We start from the raw sequence: 20,317 nt of genomic DNA on the forward strand, positions 1-20,317 counted from the left end.
GAAGTTTCTCCTCAATTCCAGGTTGCTTCTCTCCTTGGTTACTCATTACTCAGATTAACAGAATTGGAAGGGACCTTGGATATCATCTAATCCAACCCCACATCCAAGCAGGAGACACTACACCATTTCTGACCGATGGCAGTCCAGTCTCTTCTTGAAAGCCTCCAAAGATGAAGCTCCCACAATTTCTGAATTACAGAATAATAACAGAATAACAGAGGTTGGAAGGCACCCTGGAGGTCATCTAGTCCAACCCCCTGCCCAAGCAGGAGATGCTACACCATTTCTGACAGAGGGCAGTCCAGTCTCTTCTTGAAAGCCTCCAGTGGTGAAGCTCCCACAACTTCTCTTCCATGGGTTGATAGTTCTCACTGTCAGAAAATTCCTCCTTATTTCCAGGTTGAATCTCTCCTTGGTCAGTTTCCATCCTTTCTTCCTTCTCTGGCCTTCGGCTGCCTCGGAGAATAGCTTGACCCCCTTCCTGTCTGTGGCAGCCCCTCAAATATTGGAAGACTGCTCTCCTGTCTCCCCTGGTCCTTCTCTTCCCTAGACCAGCCAAACCTGAATCCTGAATCCTGAATCTAGTCCAAATTCTCTTCCTGGACCCCCAGACTTCTTGAGCTAATGGGGTCTGCCTGACCAGGTGGGACAGACCCCCGTGATGGGGTAAAGACGGCTCCATAGGTAGCCTGGCCCAAGATATGTAGAGCATTCTAGGCCATAACCAACACCTTGAGTACAGGTAGCCTGCCCAATTGTTGACTTACAACAGTTGGTTTAGCGACGTTTGAGTTTAAGTTACAACTGCTCGAGAAAAAAGTGACCTTTTTTTCACAGTTAACAACCATTGCAGCATCCCCCATGGCGACCTGCTCAAAATTCAGACTCTTGGCGACTGACTCACACTTACGATGGTTGCAGTGTCCTGGGGTCACGCGATCCCCTGTTGCAACCTTCTGACCAGCCAAATCAACGGGGGAGGCAGATTCACCTGACTAATTTAACAACTGCGGTGATCCACCTAACGGCGGAGGCAAGACAGGTCTTAAAAAGGGGCAAAGCTCACTTAGCAACAGGAATTCTGGGCTCCATCGGGGTCGTAAGTCGAGGATTACCTGAGCTGTAAACTACTTGGCATGCCTCTATCTATAAAAGCCATCAGTAAAGAAAGAAGCTATGCTCAAACTCTAGGTCCTTCGAAGAATTTTACAACTTTTAAGAATTAAATTTCAGCAGGCTTGTTCTCCATGCGTGTTTCGTTTCTCTTGCTGACTTCTCTTGCTGCTCCTGGATTGTTTTATTTTTATTAACCTGTCATCTCTTTCCAGAGAGACCGCAAGTGTTGTGAAAAGGAAGAGGTCATATGAGCAATCAGAGGGCAGTAGATTCACACACACACACAGGTTTTTCCTACCGGCTGCTGCCAAATGTTTCAAAACAAAAGAGACCAAGCTAGTCTTAAAAATAGAACTAGAATAGCTGAGTTGGAAGGGACTTTGGAGGTCTTCTAGTCCAACCCCCTGCCTAGGCAGGAAACCCTACACCACTGCAGACAAATGGCTATCCAACATCTTCTTAAAAACATCCAGTGTTGGAGTATTCACAACTTCTGGTGGCACGTTGTTCCACTGATTAATTGTCCTCGCTGTTAGGAACTTCCTCCTTAATTCCAGGTTGCTTCTCTCCTTGATTAGTCTCCATCCATTGAATCAGAATAGAGCTGGAAGGGACCTTGGAGGTCTTGTAGTCCAACCCCTACATCACGTATGACCCTCTCCAACCTTTACCACGTTCACTAAGGAAGTTCAGCTTCAAAACTTCCCTAAAAGGACAAATGGTTATCGAATCTCTCCTTAAAAACTTTCAGTGTTGGGGCATTCACAACTTCTGGAAGGCAACTTCTGTTCCACTGATTAATTGTTCTAACTGTCAGGGAATTTCTCCTCAGTTGCTTCTCTCCTTGATTAGTTTCCACCCATTGCTTCTTGTTCTACCCTCAGGTGCCTTGGAGAATAGCTTGACTCCCTCTTCTTTGGGGCAACCCCTGAGATATTGGAAGACTGCTATCATGTCTCCCCTAGTCCTTTTTTCTCTTAAGCTAGACATACCCAGTTCCTGCATATGTTTTAGCCTCCAGTCCCCTAATCCTCTTTCTTGCTCTTCTCTGCACTCTTTCTAGAGTCTCTTTTTTACATTGTGGCGACCAGAACTGGATGCAGGATTCTAGGTGTGGTCTTATTTTGCTCTTTCAGTTGTGCAATTCTGCTCCCACAGGAGACCCAAAGCTACAGCTGGTTCAGCTTCCCTTTGAAAACCTTTGTGCCAATTAACTTCTACGGAACTGACGAGTTTTCACACCCCCTCCTATCAATCCTCTCGCTTCCCTGTTTAGCCTGGCATTCCTTGTTTTAAAATATTGGTTATGTTCGGAGAATTCCCTCCAGCAAAGCAGACCTTGCTAAGTGTCTGTGGAGATTCTCCGTCCTCCAGGTCCTGGTTATCCCAAAGTGCTTTTTTCAGGAGGCAACTGGACTTTCTTGCTTTTTCTTTCGAAGGCGTTTTGCTTCTCATCCAAGAAGCTTCTTCAGCTCTGACATGATGGTGAGGAAGGGAAGGATTGATCCTCCTTGCAGACAGCTGGTCCTTTGCATCCTTTTAGAGGGTCCTTGAGGCCTCTTGGAGGTTTCTCTGTGTCCTCAGGGTCACCCGAGGGGGGCAAATGGTTCCTATTAGTCTGCAATTTTTCCTCTGGAAATCCATTCCTTCTCCCACAACCATTCCAAGGGTCTTCATCCCAAATTGTATAGCTAAACGTCTGTAGAGATTCTCCATCCCCCAGGTCCTGGTTGTCCCAAAGATGCTTTTTTCAGGAGGCAACAGGACTTTCTTGTTTTTTCTTTTGAAGGTGTTTCGCTTCCCATCCAAGAAGCTTCTTCAGCTCTGACTGGATGGAGGCGAAGGGAATGATTTATACTCCTTTCAGACAGCTGGTCCTTTGCATCCTTTTTGGAGGGTCCTTGAGGCCACTTGGAGGCTTCTCTGTGTCCTCAGGGTCACCTGAGTGGAGCAAATGGTTCCTGTAGTCTGCAATTTTTTCCTCTGGAAATCCATTCCGACTCCCACAACCATTCAAAGAGTCTTTCTTCCAATCCCAATGGGCTACCTAACCCTTGGAATGGTTGTGGGAGAATGGATATCCAGAAAGAAAAATGGCAAGACTACAGGAACCATTTGCACCACTCCGGTGACCCTGAGGACACAGAGAAACCCCCAAGTTCACTTGATGACTGTGTCAAGAAAGGTCGTAAAAGGGGGCAAAGCCCACTTAACACATTTCAGCAAGAGAGATTTTGGGCTCCATTGTGGTCATAACTCAAGGACTACCTGTATGTGATTTGGGATGACAAATGCATGATTGACTGAACCCCTGTGAAAAGTGTCCAAAGAAATTGGCTCCAATAATGGTGGGTGCTTTGACTTAGGACTGAAATTCGGGTCCCAACTGCAGTCACAAGTCAAGGACTATCCATCATGAACGTGAAACACTGGTATTTTCTAGTGGGTGTTGTATAAGGATACTGTTATCGTTAGCACAGATTCCTGGCTGCCTTGAGGCTACGGGGGCTGCTTCCAGCCTCATGCTTTCTAGAGATAGAATCAAGATCACGTGAAGTGTTAATACCACTTTATAATGCCTTGGTAAGGCCACACTTGGAATACGGCATTCAGTTCTGGTCGCCACAATGTGAAAAAGATGTGGAGACTCTAGAAAGAGAGCAGAGAAGAGCAACAAAGAGGATTAGGGGACTGGAGACTAAAACATATGAGGAACGGTTGCAGGAACTGGGTATGTCTAGTTTAATAGAAAGAAGGACTAGGGGAGACATGAGAGCAGTCTTCCAATATTGGAGGGGCTGCCCCAGAGAGGAGGGGGTCAAGCCTTCAAAGCCACTGAAGGCCAGAAAAGGAACAATGGATGGAAACTGACCAAGGAGAGATTCAAACTGGAAATAAGGAGGAATTTTCTGACAGTGAGAACAATCAACTAATGGAACAGAAGTTGTCTTCGGAAGTTGTTGGAGCTTCATCATTGGAAGCTTTCAAGAAGAGACTGGACTGGACTAGATCGTACAAGGTCCCTTCCAACTCTGTTAATCTGTAAAGGAGGAGGAGGAGGGGACTGGAGACTAAAACACATGAAGAATGGTTACAGGAACTGGGCTTGAATAGTCTAGTGAAGAAAAGGACCAAGGGAGATATGATGGTGGTCTTCCAATGTTTGAGGGGCTGCCACAGAGAGAGGAGGGGGTCAAGCTATTCTCCAAGGCACCCAAAGGCCAGACAAGGAACAATGGATGGAAAATGACCAAGGATAAATTCAACCTGGAAATAAGGAGGAATTTCCTGACAGTGAGAACAATCAACCCATGGAACAGAAGTTGCCTTCGGAAGTTGTGGGAGCTTCATCCCTGGAGGCTTTCAAGAAGAGACTGGACTGCCATCGGTCAGAAATGGTGTAGGGTCTCCTGCTTGGGCAGGGGGTTGGACTAGGTGACCTCCAAGGCCCCTTCCAACTCTGTTATTCTGTTATTGTTATACAGAAGTTGTGGGAGCTTCATCACTGGAAGCTTTCAAGAAGAGATTGGGCTGCCATTTGTCAGAAATTGTACATGGCTTCCTACTTGGGCAGGGGGTTGGACTAGATGACCTCCAGGGTCACTTCCAGCTGTGTTATTGTATTATTCTATGGATGAATGGATAGGAAGGAAGGAAGGAAGGAAGGAAGGGCAATGAATAGAAACTAATCAAGGAGAGAAGCAACTTGGAATTGAGAAATTTCCTAATAGCCAGGACAATCAACCAGTGGAACTACTTGCCACCAGAATTTGTGAATGTTCCATCACTGGAGGATTTCCAAAAGAGACTGGACAACCCTTTGTCTGAAATGGCATAGGATCTCCTGGCTAGGGAATTCTGGGAGTTGAAGTCCACAGATCTTGAAGCTGCCAAGTTAGAAAAACATTGTTCTAAATCTTCCCATGGATTGTTTCTTCACTCACCCTGTTTGTATGCCAATCTCTTCCACATAAGTAGCTTTGCTGCTTCTCTGCATTGATGAAAAAGATTCTCTTTTCCCCTTCTCTGAGAGGGGAAAAAACAAAACTACCTGATGATGAGGTAGCATTGAACCCGACGCTCACCTGCAAAAAGGTAGAAGCGGCTCCAGCCATTAAAATTGGTTTCGCAAAGAGAAATCCCAAACCCTGTACTGCAGCTCCCTCTAGTGGCTATCAAGGAGACAAGCAGCCACAAAATTAAAATATATTGACAGCCGGCAGTCCCGGACTTATGACTGCAATCGAGCCCAAAATTTCTGCTGCTAAGTGGGACATTTGTTAAGTGAGCTTTACCCCATTTTAGGACCTTTCTTGCCACTGTTGGAATCACTGCAGTTATTAAGTTAGTAGCACATGTTTGCTCGTCAAAAGGTCGCAAAAGGAAACCCCTGGACACTGTGTCTGTCATATGTATGAGCCAATGGCCAAGTGCCTGAATTCTGGTCACACAACCGTGGGAACGATGCAATGGTCGTAAGCGTGAAAAACAGTTACAAGTCCCTTTTTCCCCCAGTGCCATTGTAACTTCAAACGGTTGCTAAATTCTTTACACAAAACAAAACCGGTTGCTAAACAGACTGTCGTAAGTTGAGGACTGTTGTAAGGTTTGAGAATGCGTTGAGGCCCATAGAAGTTTGAGAAGACACCCAAGTCACAATGAGCCGAACATGAGACTTAAAACGGAGGCTGGAATAACAATCAGTGTTTAATCTTTGATCAAAGTTTGAAGGCGAACGGTTGCAGGAACTGGGTAGGTCTAGTTTAATGAAAAGAAGGACCAGGGGAGACAGGATAGCAGTCTTCCAATATCTCAGGGGCTGCCACATAGAAGAGGGAGTCAAACTATTCTCCAAGGCACCTGAGGGCAGAACAAGAAGCAATGGGTGGAAACTAATCAAGGAGAGAAGCAACTTAGAACTGAAGAGAAACTTCCTGACAGTGAGAACAATGAGTCAATGGAACAGAAGTTGCCTCCAGAAGTTGTGAATGCCCCAACACTGGAAGTCTTTAAGAAGATGTTGGATAGCCATTTGTCTGAAACGGTATAGGGTTTCCTGCCTAGGCAGGGGGTTGGACTAGAAGACCTCCAAGGTCCCTTCCAACTCTACTATTGTATTGTATTGTATTATTGACATGATGGTCAGTTGTTCCCAACATACCCCAAGGATATGCAGAGAAGAAGCTCCTTTTTATACAGTCAGAAACATCATAGAATAACATCCCGGCTTCCTTGGTTTGTTTATCCTCTGGACAGGATGGAGCAGTGATGGGGAACCTTTTCAGCACCGAGTGCCCAAACCGGAACGTAGGTGCTTGCGCCGGAGTGCTGGAAACCCGAAGATCAGCTGTTCAGCATGCGCATGCCTGTTTTTTGGGAGTTTGGCCATTTTCAGGCCATTTTTTGGACCATTTTCAGGCCGTTTTTTGGGGGGGATTTTTAGGCTGTTATCAGGCTGTTTGGCCATTTTTCAAGGCCAAAAACAGCCCAAAATATGGCCTGAAAATGACCCGAAAATGACCCCAAAATGGCTTGAAAATGGCCTGGAAAACAGCCTGTTTTTCTAACCGTTTCTTTGTCCGTTTTCAGGTTGTTTTCCAGCACTCCAGTGCCCGCAAAGACCAGCTGGTGGCACTCATGCCCACAGAGGGGGCTTTGCATGCCACTTCTGGCACCCGTGCAGTAGGTTTGCCATCTTAATCATCCCCTTCAGCTCTCTCCTTATCTCTCTCAGTTGATCCCTTAACGGCCTCTCAGGGGACATCACAAGGTGACAGTTTTACAGCTCCTTTCCAGGATAGCTCTATGCCCATAGATTGCAGATTGATAAGTTCCAATAGCGAGGATCACCCGTTTTTGACATTGGCCAGATATCCTACAGACCCTAATAACAGGAAGTCCGTTGCAGGGAACAAAAGGCACTTGCAGCATGCAACATTAACATTAACGACTACAGAGATTTTTTGGAAAATGTAAAGAAAAATCCACAGAAGTACAAAATTCCTGGCAATATCCGGAAAGCTAGAGATATTGTCAGGACAATTGCTGTTAGTTCAGCAGAGGCGGAAAGGGGGTTCTCAAAAATGAACCTCATATGTTCGGAACAAAGAACACGCCTAACTGTACAAAACATAAGTAATCTGATGGTGATAAGTGTTGTTGGCATACCTGTTGAGAGATGGGACCCAATTCCGACAGTGAAAGCTTGGCTCAGAGCGCACCACCACACAGCTGATGATCCACGGGTGAAGACGAAGAAAGCTGCAACAGAAGAATCTGGAAGCCTAAGGACACTATGGAGATATCAACAACCAGAAAAGCAATAAAACAAGTAAGTACTTGAGTGTATCTCTTTCATTGTGCTATTCTTATGTAAGGTGCAAGTGCAAGCAATTAAGGTCTTGCTTCCTGTGTCTTTCTTTATGCAGGTATTTCAATACGCTTCCATTGAAAAGGTGGTGTGCAGAAGACGGGCAAGCTGGTCATCTCTCCTCTGTAAGTAGCTGAGTTTATTGCTGGCTGAGTGGTGTGGTCTGTGCTGTGTTCATGCTTGAGATGGTGAAGTGCAAGCAATTAAGGTCTTGCTTCCTGTGTCTTTCTTTATGCAGGTATTTTGGGCTTCCATTGAAAAGGTGGTGTGCAGAAGACGGGCAAGCTGGTCATCTCTCCTCTGTAAGTAGCTGAGTTTATTGCTGGCTGAGTGGTGTGGTCTGTGCTGTGTTCATGCTTGAGATGGTGAAGTGCAAGCAATTAAGGTCTTGCTTTCTGTGTCTTTCTTTATGCAGGTATTTTGGGCTTCTATTGAAAAGGTGGTGTGCAGAAGACGGGCAAGCTGGTCATCTCTCCTCTGTAAGTAGCTGAGTTTATTGCTGGCTGAGTGGTGTGGTCTGTGCTGTGTTCATGCTTGAGATGGTGAAGTGCCAGCAATTAAGGTCTTGCTTCCTGTGTCTTTCTTTATGCAGGTATTTCAATACGCTTCCATTGAAAAGGTGGTGTGCAGAAGACGGGCAAGCTGGTAATCTCTCCTCTGTAAGTAGCTGAGTTTATTGCTGGCTGAGTGGTGTGGTCTGTGCTGTGTTCATCCTTGAGATGGTGAAGTGCAAGCCCTTCATGCTTCCTGTGTCTGTCTTTATGCAGGTTGTTGGAGCAAGGTGGTGCAGAAGACGCAAAAAAGGACAGTAATTTTCCTTTTCTATTCTTTTGTGTGCTTGTTTCATCCCAAACTGGCAATGAAAGAGTTCATTTCTGTGTGTTTTCTTTGTGCAGCCCATTCACTGGAGTCCGTGATACTGAAGACTGCCAAGAACAGTCATCCTCCTTCTGTAAGTAGCTCTTTTATTGTTTTTGTACTTATTTTAGTCTTATTGTAGTTCACCCGTTGTGGCAAAGAATTCAGTGACATCATCTTGACCACTCCCACCAGGTCACATGGTCGGCAAGCCACTCCCGCCAGGTCACATGGTCGGCAAGCCACTCCCACCAGGCCACATGGTCGGCAAGCCACTCCCACCAGGTCACATGGTTGGCAAGCCACTCCCACCAGGTCACATGGTTGGCAAGCCACTCCCACATGGTCGGCAAGCCACTCCCACAAAGGAGGCCACACCCACAGAGTAGGTTCCAAAAAAATTTGAAACCCACCACTGATGCAAGCATATACGTTGCAAATGCAAGGCACAACATACGTGTGTTACAGAAAACAAATATTTCTACCAAAACCAACAGGTTACAATACAATACCATAGCAGAGTTGGAAGGGACCTTGGAGGTCTTCTAGTCCAACACCCTGCCTAAACTGGTTAATTGTTCTAAGTGTCAGAAAATTTCTCCTCAGTTCTAAGTTGCTTCTCTCCTTGATTAGTTTCCATCCATTGCCCTTCCTTCCTTCCTTCCTTCCTTCCTTCCTTACTTACTTACTTACTTACTTACTTACTTAGCTGTTCCACTGGTTAATTGTTCTAAGTGTCAGAAAATTTCTCCTCAGTTCGAAGTTGCTTCTCTCCTTGATTACCGTATTTTTGGGAGTATAAGACACACCAAGGTTTTGAAGAGGCAATTTTTTAAAAAAGGTTTTTGAACTGTGCAGACCTCCCACAAACGGCCCCATTTTTTTTTTCAAAAATAGGGCATGAATAGCCTTTAGGAGGCTTGTAGAGTGCTCCTGGGGGCTGGGGTGGGGGAAATTGAGCCAAAAACCTGCCCGTTTTTCACTCCTTTCTGCCCTCCCCAGCCCCCAGGAGGCTATGCACGGTCATTTTAGTGAAGGGGACGGGGATTCAGGAGGCAAAAAAATGCTGTATTCAGTGTATAAGACACACCCAGATTTTCAGCCTCTTTTCTGAGGGAAAAAGGTGCATCTTATACTCCGAAAAATACAGTAGTTTCCACCCATTGCTTTTTGTCCTGCCCTCAGGTGCCTTGGAGAATAGTTTGACTCCCTCTTCTTTGTGGCAACCCCTGAGATATTGGAAGACTGCTATCATGTCTCCCCTAGTCCTTCTTTCTCTTAAGCTAAACATCCCCAGTTCCTGCAACCATTCTTCATATGTTTTAGTCTCCAGTCCCCTAATCCTCTTTGTTGCTCTTCTCTGCACTCTTTCTAGAGTCTCCACATCTTTTCTACATCGTGGTGACCATTTTGTTCTGTTCTATTCTATTCTTTCCTTGTTGTGTTCTATTCTATTCTATTCTAAATCTATTCAGGAAATTCCTCCTCAGTTCTAAGTTGCTTCTCTCCTTGATTAGTTTCCACCCATTGCTTCTTGTTCTACCCTCAGGTGCCTTGGAGAATAGCTTGACTCCCTCTTCTTTGTGGCAACCCCTGAGATATTGGAAGACTGCTATCCTGTCTCCCCTGGTCCTTCTTTCTATTAAACTAGACATCCCCAGTTCCTGCAACCGTTCTTCATATGTTTTAGTCTCCAGTCCCCTAATCATCTTTGTTGCTCTTCTCTGCACTCTTTCTAGAGTCTCCACATCTTTTCTACATTCTTCATACACCTACCATTTGTCCCTTTACAAGGCTGTTTATTAACTTTTAGCATTGGTTTTTTGTAAATAAAAAAAAATTCCCAGTTGCAAGGAAGGCATATGTATTTGCATTTGCATTTGTATTATTTATTAGTTTGTCAAACATGTAGAAGGTAGCAGGTATAAATAGGAACATGGACATGAATACAAATAAATGGGGGCAGTAGGACACTGTGTCTGTCGGGTGGAAACTAATCAAGGAGAGAAGCACCTTAGAACTGAGGAGAAACTTTCCTGACTGTGAGAACAATTAACCAGTGGAACAGAAGTTGCCTCCGGAAGTTGTGATTGCCCCAACACTGGAAGTCTTTAAGAAGATTTTGGATAGCTATTTGTCTGAAACGGTAGAGGGTTTCCTGCCTAGCAGGGGGTTGGACTAGAAGACCTCCAAGGTCCCTTCCAACTCTGCTATTGTATTGCATTGTATTGTATTGTATTGTATTGTAAGTATGAATCAGTGGCCAAGCGCCTGAATTCTGATCACGCAACTGTGGGGACGATGCAACAGTCATCATTGTAAAAAACGGTCATAAGTCTTTTTTTTTTTTTAATGCGGCTGTAACTTCGAACATTCCCTAAAATGAATGGTTACAAGTTGAGGACTACGTCACTAAAACAAATCCTACAGCCGAGATCTTGCCCTCTTCCAAAAGAGGATTTTGAACAGCTCTGTTGGATTGACCCCTTGGCCCACATCCTCTCAAGTTTCTAGTCCTCTTTGATGACAAAGTTCAGCCTATTGAAAGGTTTCTCGCTGCCCGCCAGGTCAAAATCAGTAACCCAGCGGGATGCTGGTTACTCATTGTCCCAGCCGGGCCCATAAATGGGTAACAATCCTTCCCAGGTTTCTCCCCAAAGGAAGCACTCAGTGTTTACCCAGAAAAGCCTTGAAATGAGCGACACGAACTCAGAACACCTGAGTCATTTTTCCGTGCACCACCATAAAGTCATATAACTGGGACGCCTATAAAAACTTAGCGGTCACAGCCGCCTCTTTTTCAGACCAAGGACAGCCGGGGACCGGTCGTTTACGTGAGTCTCTGCTTTGATAGCCTGGGGGGGGGAGGGGGGGTGCTGGAGGGGTTAACCAGCCCCCCCCGAAATGGGTACCGGTTGGCACGAAGGATGGCAGGGTGTGGAATTTATCTGCAAATTGCTTTCTGGAGTAAAAATGGATTGAAGCTTTTTTTCCCCCCCTATTCTCCTGGGGGTGCAGCTGGGACGGTTTTGGGGAGACCCTTCAAATCCATGGAGGCATTAAGAGCCCCTCCCCTCTCTTGTCTCTTTTCCAGCTCGGGTTCTGAGCAACCTGCACGAAGATGGAAGGCGTCTTATACTCAAAGTTGCTCTTCGTTGTAGCCGTTGTGCCAGGTGTGGTCACAGGTAAGCAGAGCCCTGCATCCAACAGGCCAGATGTTACGATTCTTTGGGGATTGTAACATCCATGGGGATTATGGCAAAGGTGCTTTATTTTTATTTTTTTGTTCCAAGACGGCTTTCTGGTTTTTCTTTGAGAAATACCATCCAGTTATCAGTCCCAAAAGGTGCCTTTTTTTCAGGAGGCAACTGGACTTGTTTTTTCTTTGAAGACGTTTTGCTTCTCGTCCAGGAAGCTTCCTCAGCTCTGACTGGATGGTGGGGAAGGGAAGGATTTCTACTCCTTGCAGACAGCTGGTCATTTGCATCAAAGAACTCTGTTATTCTATGTTCTAACTGCTTTACAATACAATAATAATACAATAGTAGAGTTGGAAGGGACCTTGGAGGTCTTCTAGTCCAACCCCCTGCCTAGGCAGGAAACCCTATACCGTTTCAGACAGATGGCTATCCAACATCTTCTTTAATTAAAGAAAACAATTGACCTTGCTTTGTTTCAACTTGGGAACTACTTCTGGACTCCAAAACAACCATAAAAAGGAAGAAACTTTGATTTCTGGTGATTCTAGTCATTTGTTACATAAATGGCTCATTGCTTACAAAATATGTTAAAGCAAAAAAGCTGAGACTGTAATTGCATTTCGTATCAATAAAAGGAGAATATTTGTGGGGTTTAACCCTGACATTGGACAGCTATTTGTCTCGAATGGAATAGGGTCTCCTGTTTGAGTAGGGGGTTGGACTAGATGACCTACAAGGTCCCTTCCAACTCTGTCATCTATTCTCCAAAGCACCTGAGGGTAGAACAAGAAGCAATGGGTGGAAACTAATCAAGGAGAGAAGCAACTTAGAACTGAGGAGAAACTTCCTGACAGTGAGAACAATTAATCAGTGGAACAGAAGTTGCCTCCAGAAGTTGTGAAGGCCCCAACACTGGAAGCCTTTAAGAAGATGTTGGATAGCCATTTGTCTGAAACGGTATAGGGTCTCCTGCCTGAGCCGGGGGTTGGACTAGATGACCTCCAGGTTCCCTTCCAGCTCTGTTATTCTGTCTAATGCCTTCCTCCCTCAGGCCTAGAGCTGGCCATCAACGCCAGGACTGCGGGCTACGAGCTGGCGACCGAAGCGGGCCTGACCCAGTCCCTCTGGTGCGCCGTGAACGATCACAGCCAGGAGGAGGAACTGCAGTGGCTGCGGGGAGACGGAGAAGTGAGCCTGCAGGAGGGAAACAAGGTGAATGTCAGCAACATCTGCATCTCCCCCGTCACCGACGAGGACAACGGCGTTGCCTTCACCTGCCAGTTGGCCCGGAACAAATCCATCCAGGTGTCTGTGCTACTCAACGTCACCTGTGAGTTGGAGGCCTTTCTAAAAATAAATGGTTGATTGGACATGGTACAAAGAAGAACATAAGCCCTTAAGGCAGGGGTGTCCAAACTTGGGAACTTTAAGACGTGTGGACTTCAACTCCCAGAATTCCCCAGCCAGCCTGGCTGGCTGGGGAATTCTGGGAGTTGAAGTCCACACGTCTTAAAGTTCACCCCTGCCCTAAGGCAAACCAGCAGAAGGGAAAAAAGCAGAAAGACGGAGGGAGGGAGGAAAAGGGGACAGGAAGGAGAGAGGGAGGGAGGCAGTAGTGAGATTCAGCCGGTTCGCACCACTTCGGGAGAAGCGGTTGTTATCTTTGTGAGCAGTTTGGTCAACTGGCTGTTGGAAGAAATATTTAGGGCAGGGAAACGGTGGTTCAGTTATTTGAATCCCACCCCTGGAGGGAGGGAAGAAGGAAGGAAGGAAGGGAGGGAGGGAGGGAGGGAGGAAGGAAGGAAGGAAGGAAGGAAGAAGACAGGAAGGGAGGGAGGGGGAGAGAGGAGGGAAGGAGGGAGGAAAGGAGGAAAGAAGACAGGAAGGAAGGAAGGAAGAAGGGAGGGGGAGGGAGGGAGAGAGCCAGGCAGGGAGGGAGAGGAAGGAAGGGAAGAAAAGGAAGGAGGGAGGGTGGGAGGGAAGGGGGGAGATAGGAAGGAAGGGAAGAAAGAGGAAGGAAGGAGGGCAGGAGGGAAGAAGGAAGGAGGGATGGAGAGAGGGACGGAGGCAGGGAGGGAGGGAGAGAGGAGGATGGAAGGAAGGAAGGAAATGGGGGGGAAATGGTAATACAAAGTAGTAGAAAGAAAAAGCAGAAAGGATTTTTTTTAAAAAGGTGGGAGGGAAAGGAGACAAGTAGGAAGGAAGGAAGGAAGGAAGGAAGGAAGGAAGGAAGGAAGGAAGGAAAATGAGAAACAGGAGATTAAAAAAGAGGAGAAGGAAGGAAGGGAGGAAGGAAAAATAGGAAGTGAGAGAGGGAGAAGCAGAGAAGGAAAACGAGACAGTGAAAAAGGAGAAGGAAGGAAGGAAGGAAGGAAAGAAAAATGGAGGAAAGGAGAAGGAGGGGAAGAAAATGAGACCAAAAAAGGAAGGAAATAAAGACATTTTAAAAGCTTCTGATTTCCTTTGCAGCACTTACAACTACAATTGCAAACTTATCATTTTGTGATTATTGTCACCGGTGCGGGCTCTGAGGAGGGGGGGGGGTCCCATTGCCATAGGACTGGTTAACTCCACAGCAAGATTGCCAGCCATCTGATCCTCTCCCCCTCCCCCCCACAAAAAGAGATTATTGATATTTAAATTATGACTAGAGAGGTGTTTCTCAGCCTTGGGTACTTAAGTGGGGTGGATTTCTGGGAGCCGAAGTCCATCCCGCTTAACGTGTCCACGGTTGGAAAACACCGAGTTAATCTTTGTAATTATTTATACAGTACTAGCTGGATACCCGTGCTTCCCAACAAAACTGTGTGATCGGGCTATGCAGGAGAAATCCAGTTCATTCCGGTTCAATCCGTTGGCTCAGTGGTGGTCGGTGATTGAAACACATAGGGGAATATCGCTCCCGCCGCCTTGAGTCCGGAAGCAGTTCTATAGGTAGAAGGCGTAGACATTTTGGTAAGGTACCGGCATTTAGTTTAGGCCCAGACCTCTCCTAAGTTAAGGAGTGGAATGTCTGCCAGTTTGAACTAAGGAAACGGAATGTGAGGCAAGTGGCAGTTGGAACAGAGTTCTTTTCGAGTGGGGAGGGGGAGTAGAACTCCTTAACATCAGAGTGTGTTAATTAATATTAAAATTTGCCCAAACATCGGTTTTCTCTGCTGACCCTTCTTCTGGCGTTCCACAGACGCCCCCGTCCTAACTGGGGAAGACCTTCCCAGCATCCCCACCAATTGGGATGCGACCCTCAATTGCCATGTCAAAGCCAACCCTCCTGCTGAACTTACCTGGCTGAAGGACAACGAGAGCCTAAGCCTGAGGGACTCCCGCTACTGGATTGTCCAAACCAGCGAGCTGTTTCGGCTGACCATTAAGCAACTCCAACCCTCAGACGGAGGGATATACACCTGCATGGCTCGCTCACCGCTAGGAATGAGCCGTAAGGATTTCCATCTGGTCGTCGAAGGTATTTTGATCTATTGATTTGTATCCCACCTGTATTATTTTTTATGTATGAATAGAATAGAATAGAATAATGGAATGGAATGGAATAGAATGGAGTAGAGTAGAGTAGAATAGAATAGAATAGAATAGAATAGAATAGAATAGAATAGGAATTGGAAAATGGAAAATGGAAAATGGAAAATGGAAAATAATAGAATAGAATAATGGAATGGAATAGAATGAAATAGAGTAGAGTAGAGTAGAATAGAATAGAATAGAATAGAATAGAATAGAATAGACTAATGGAATGGAATGGAATAGAATGGAGTAGAGTAGAGTAGAGTAGAATAGAATAGAATAGAATAGAATAGAATAGAATAGAATAGACTAATGGAATGGAATGGAATAGAATGGAGTAGAGTAGAATATAATAGAATATAGAATAGAATAGGAATAGGAATAGGAATAGAAAATAGAATAGAATAGAATAGAAAATAGGGTAGAGAATAAAGAATAGAGAATAGAATGGAATAGGAATAGGAAATAGAATAGAATAGAAATATAGAAGAATAGAATAGAATAGAATAGAATAGAATAGAATAGAATAGAATAGAATAGAATAGAAGCCAAGCAAAGCAGAATATGGATATACACTATATTGCCAAAAGTATTTGCTCCCCCATCCAAATAACCAGAACCAGGTGTTCCCATCACTTCCAGGGCCACAGGTGTATAAAACCAAGTCCCTAGGCATGCAGGCTGTTTTTACACACATTGGTGAAAGAAGGGGCCGCTCTCAGGAGCTCAGGGGATTCCAGCGTGGAACTGGGATAGGATGCCACCTGTGCAACAAATCCAGTTGTGAAATTTCCTCGCTCCTAAATATCCCACCGTCCACTGTCAGCTGTATTATAAGAACATGGAAGTGTTTGGGAACGATAGCAACTCTGCCACAAAGTGGTAGGCCACGTAAACCTGTCCAACATCAGTGTGTGACCTCACAAATGCACTTCTGGAAGAATGGTCAAAGATTCCCATCAACACACTCCTGAACCTTGTGGAGAGCCTCCCCAGAAGAGCTGAAGCTGTTATAGCTGCCAAGGGTGGGCCGACGTCCTATTGAACCCTATGGATTAGGAATGGGATGTCCCTTATAGCAAGTTCATATGCGAGGAAAGGCAGGTGAGCGAATACTTTTGGCAATATAGTGTAATAGAATAGAAAATAAAATAGAACAGAACAGAAGAGCAGAACAGAATGACAGAGTTGGTAGGGACTTTGGAGGTCTTCTAGTCCAACCCCATGCTCAGGCAGGAAACCCTTATACCTTTTCAGACAAATGACTGTCCAGTCTCTTCTTAAAAACCTCCAGTGATGGAGTGCCCACAACATCGGGTGGCCAGCTGTTCCTCTGGTTAATTCTCCTCACTGTTAGGAAGTTTCTCCTTAACTCCAGGTTGCTTCTCTCCTTGATTAGTTTCCACCCATTGCTTCTTGTCCTGCCTTCAGGGGCTTTGGAGAATAGCTTGACTCCCTCTTCTTTGGGGCAGCCCCTGAGATACAGGAACCACCGGTCTCATATCCTTCCTAGTCCTTCTTTTCTCTAGACTGGCCAAACCCAAATCCTGCAACCGTCCTTCAGATGTTTTGGTCTCTGGCCTTTGATCATGTTAAGTTGCTCTTCTCTGCACTTTTCCCAAAGTCTCAACATCTTTTCGTGGTGACCAAAACTGGATGCAAATATTCCAGGTGTGGCCTTACTAAGGCTTTATAAAGCGCTGCTAATGCTTCACCTGATTTTGATTCTATGCCTCTGTTCAGACAACCCAGGATCGCATTTGCTTTTTTGGCTGCCGCTGCACACAACTGGCTCTTTTTTAAGCGATCATCCAATACAATACAATACAATACAATACAATACAATAGCAGAGTTGGAAGGGACCTTGGAGGTCTTCTAGTCCAACCCCCTGCTCAAGCAGGAGACCCTGTACCACTTCAGAGAAATGCTTGTACAATATCTTCTTAAAGATTTCCAGTGTTGGGGCATTCACAATTTCTGGAGGCAACTTCTGTTCCACTGATTCATTGTTCTCACTGCCAGGAAGTTTCTCCTCAGTTCTAAGTTGCTTCTCTCCTTGATTAGTTTCCACCCATTGCTTCTTGTTCTGCCCTCAGGTGCCTTGGAGAATAGTTTGACTCCCTCTTCTTTGTGGCAACCCCTGAGATATTGGAAGACTGCTATCATGTCTCCCTTAGTCCTTCTTTTCATTAAACTAGACATACCCAGTTCCTGCAACCGTTCTTCATCTGTTTTAGCCTCCAGTCCCCTCATCCTCTTTGTTGCATTAATCCTAATTATGCATTAGTCCTAATCATCCTTAGTCCTAGTTACCGTGTTTCCCCGAAAATACAACCTGTCCCGAAACTAAACCCATGCCACATTTTTCGCGTGGGCAAAAATATAAGCCCACCCCCGAAAATAAACCCCCCCTCCGGCCAGGCAGAGCACCGCTCACTGACCTAGCGTTATTCCGAAAGCGCCAAGTCGCAGGAGGGGGGGAGCGCTCACGTTGCTTGCTGCCTTCGGGATACCGCTAGGTTGGGGAGTGGCGTTCTGCCTGGCCGAAGGGGAGAGTTGCCGGGCGGCTGCTCCCTTGTGAACTGGCTCCCGAAGAGCCGGGCACAGCCTCAGGGGCAAAGCAGCCATGAGGTAATCATGCCCACGAGCAGCCGCCCGGCAAATCCCCTCTCCAGCCGGGAAGAGCGCCATTCACTGACCTAGGGGGTAATCCCCAAAGTGCCAAGCCATGCGGCGCTCTGCCCGCTCCCCAGCTCCTGCGGCTTGGCACATTCGGGATACCCCCTAGGTCAGTGCATGGAGCTCTGCCCGGCTGGAGAAGGGGGTTGCGCGAGCGCCTGTTCCGCTCGCAGCTTCACCAAGCCCTTGCCAGGCTCTCCCAGGCCACCGCCGCTGGCTGCTGCTGCTGCCCGCCGCCGCCGCCCCGCTGCTGCTGCCCGCCGCCGCCCCACTCCTCTCCGCGCAGCTTCAAAACTCGGGCCGAGTCTTTCAGCATCGGCCGCTCCAGGAGTGCTCTCTATGGTGGGCTGGCTGCCGGACAGGGAGTTTTCCAGCAGCCGGCCCACCATAGAGAGCACTCCTAGAGCGGCCGATGCCGAAAGACTCGGCCCGAGTTTTGAAGTTGCGCGGAGCGGAGCGGGGCGGCGGCAGCAGCCAGCGGCGTTGGCCTGGGAGAGCCTGGCAAGGGCTTGGTGAAGCTGCGAGCGGAACAGGCGCTCGCGCAACCCCCTTCTCCAGCCGGGCAGAGCTCCATGCACTGACCTAGGGGGTATCCCGAATGTGCCAAGCCGCAGGAGCTGGGGAGCGGGCAGAGCGCCACATGGCTTGGCACTTTGGGGATTACCCCCTAGGTCAGTGAATGGCGCTCTTCCCGGCTGGAGAGGGGATTTGCCGGGCGGCAGCTCGTGAGCATGGTTACCTCATGGCTGCTTTGCCCCTGAGGCTGTGCCCGGCACTTCGGGAGCCACTTCACAAGGGAGCAGCCGCCCGGCAGCCCCAAAACAATAAGCCCTCCCTGATAATAAACCCAAGGGCATATTTCGTGGGGCAAAAGAAAATAAGCCCCTGGCGTATTTTCGGGGAAACACGGTACATTAGTCCTAATCATCCATTAGGACTCCAAGCTCCCTTCGCTTAATGACTGCAATAGTTCACATAATGACTACTGCAAAAAAGGACATCAAATCGTGCAGTGCCCCACTTAATGACCGCATGACTTATGCATCATAATTCCAGGCTCAATGATGGCTGTAAGTCGAAGACTAACTGTATTCTGATCCATGGAAGGCAGTGCTTGGTGTCTGTTGAATATCTATATATTTATAATATGTATGTATGTATGTATGTATGTATGTATGTATGTATGTATGTATGTATGTATTTGTGTTACAACCCCTGGTATGCCTCAAATATGGGAGGGAGCTCACTACTCCCTCTTTCTGTCCTTCGGCTCATTACAGAAAACCATCCAGGCAGAAAACCATATTTTTATTTTTCATGTTGCCTTTTTATACATGTGTTGTATTTGTGCTGATAAATAAATAAAGGGAGACTAGTATGGATCCATTTCAAGCTATTTAGCTCTCATCAGCTAGCCATACCCTTCAAATCCCAGTAAGGGTATGGCTAGCTGATGAGAGCTAAATAGCTTGAAATTGATCTATACTAGTCTCCCTTTATTTATTTATCAGCACAAATACAACATATATATAAATAAATGGGTGTGTGTGTGTGTGTGTGTGTGTGTGTCCCAGCATAACTCTGGAACGCCTGGAGTAATTTCAACCAAACCTGGTACACAGATGACTTACTCTCTGGAAACAAATACTGTGGGGGTAAGACACCCCTAACATCCCTCGGGATGGTGGTGTTCTGTTAAGATACAGCCTGTTGTGCCTTAAAATGGCTTCTACTGTACTGCCATAAAATGGCTTCTACTGTACAGCTCAGTGGAGTTGGCAACAGCTTCCCAGTACTCCACAAGGGGGCTCCCTCTGGAAAGGGGGAAAATCTAACATTAGAAATTACGTTTGGTCTGGACATTTCCCCCTATAAATAAATACCTGGGCAACGCCGAGTTATCGGCTAGTGTTTAACAAAATGGATCTTACTGAACGACGGTGACGTCTCTCTCTTCCGTCCGCAGAGGAAAAACTGCCTTTCCCCACCGAAGCTGTCATCGCTGCTGCGGTCGTCCTGTCACTCATAGCGCTCTTCGCTCTTGCGGTTCGATGGCAAAAGATCCTACAGGTAGGAAAGCTGGAGGATGGCTCTGACCCCGTCATAAACATCTGCCAGATGCGAAGAATCTGAGTCACATGAATCCTTAACCTAGTTCGGTTCCAATTAAGCTGATTTATTGCTCATGTCTAAACACAAGAATCTAGTCCCAAGGGTCTCCAACCTTGGCAACTTTAAGACTTGTGGACTTCAACTCCCAGAATTCCTCAGCCAGCAAGTCCTAAAACAAAGCCGGCTGAGGGATTCTGGGAGTTGAAGTCCACAAGTCCTAAAACAAAGCCGGCTGAGGGATTCTGGGAGTTGAAGTCCACCAGTCCTAAAACAAAGCCGGCTGAGGGATTCTGGGAGTTGAAGTCCACCAGTCCTAAAACAAAGCCGGCTGAGGGATTCTGGGAGTTGAAGTCCACCAGTCCTAAAACAAAGCCGGCTGAGGGATTCTGGGAGTTGAAGTCCACCAGTCCTAAAACAAAGCCGGCTGAGGGATTCTGGGAGTTGAAGTCCACAACTCCTAAA

The 20,317-nt window shown here is 46.6% G+C and overlaps 1 protein-coding gene and 1 long non-coding RNA gene across 3 annotated transcripts in view; both read left to right on the forward strand.

Annotated features, from left to right (window-relative positions):
• The window catches only part of LOC309388305, a 393,048-nt gene that overhangs the window by 320,855 nt on the left and 51,876 nt on the right, over positions 1 to 20,317 (forward strand). The gene's annotated exons all lie outside the window — the stretch shown is intronic.
• The window catches only part of TMIGD1 (transmembrane and immunoglobulin domain containing 1), a 21,640-nt gene continuing 8,481 nt past the window's right edge, over positions 7,159 to 20,317 (forward strand). Inside the window, exons 1-9 of one of the 2 annotated variants that reach the window (XM_081945500.1) lie at positions 7,159 to 7,447; positions 7,545 to 7,611; positions 7,902 to 7,965; positions 8,079 to 8,145; positions 8,254 to 8,438; positions 11,439 to 11,529; positions 12,596 to 12,874; positions 14,729 to 15,007; positions 19,710 to 19,813. In XM_081945500.1, coding sequence (XP_081801626.1) covers positions 11,466 to 11,529; positions 12,596 to 12,874; positions 14,729 to 15,007; positions 19,710 to 19,813 — 726 coding nt within the window. In that variant the 5' untranslated portion in view covers positions 7,159 to 7,447; positions 7,545 to 7,611; positions 7,902 to 7,965; ... (1 more) ...; positions 8,254 to 8,438; positions 11,439 to 11,465. Of the gene's footprint in view, positions 7,448 to 7,544; positions 7,612 to 7,901; positions 7,966 to 8,078; positions 8,146 to 8,253; positions 8,439 to 11,161; positions 11,179 to 11,438; positions 11,530 to 12,595; positions 12,875 to 14,728; positions 15,008 to 19,709; positions 19,814 to 20,317 lie in introns of those variants that run through there. The other variant, XM_081945501.1, reaches the window with a different exon arrangement.

The sequence above is a fragment of the Natrix helvetica genome, assembly GCF_964273705.1.
Source record: "Natrix helvetica genome assembly, chromosome: 2".
Classification (NCBI taxonomy): domain Eukaryota; kingdom Metazoa; phylum Chordata; class Lepidosauria; order Squamata; family Natricidae; genus Natrix; species Natrix helvetica.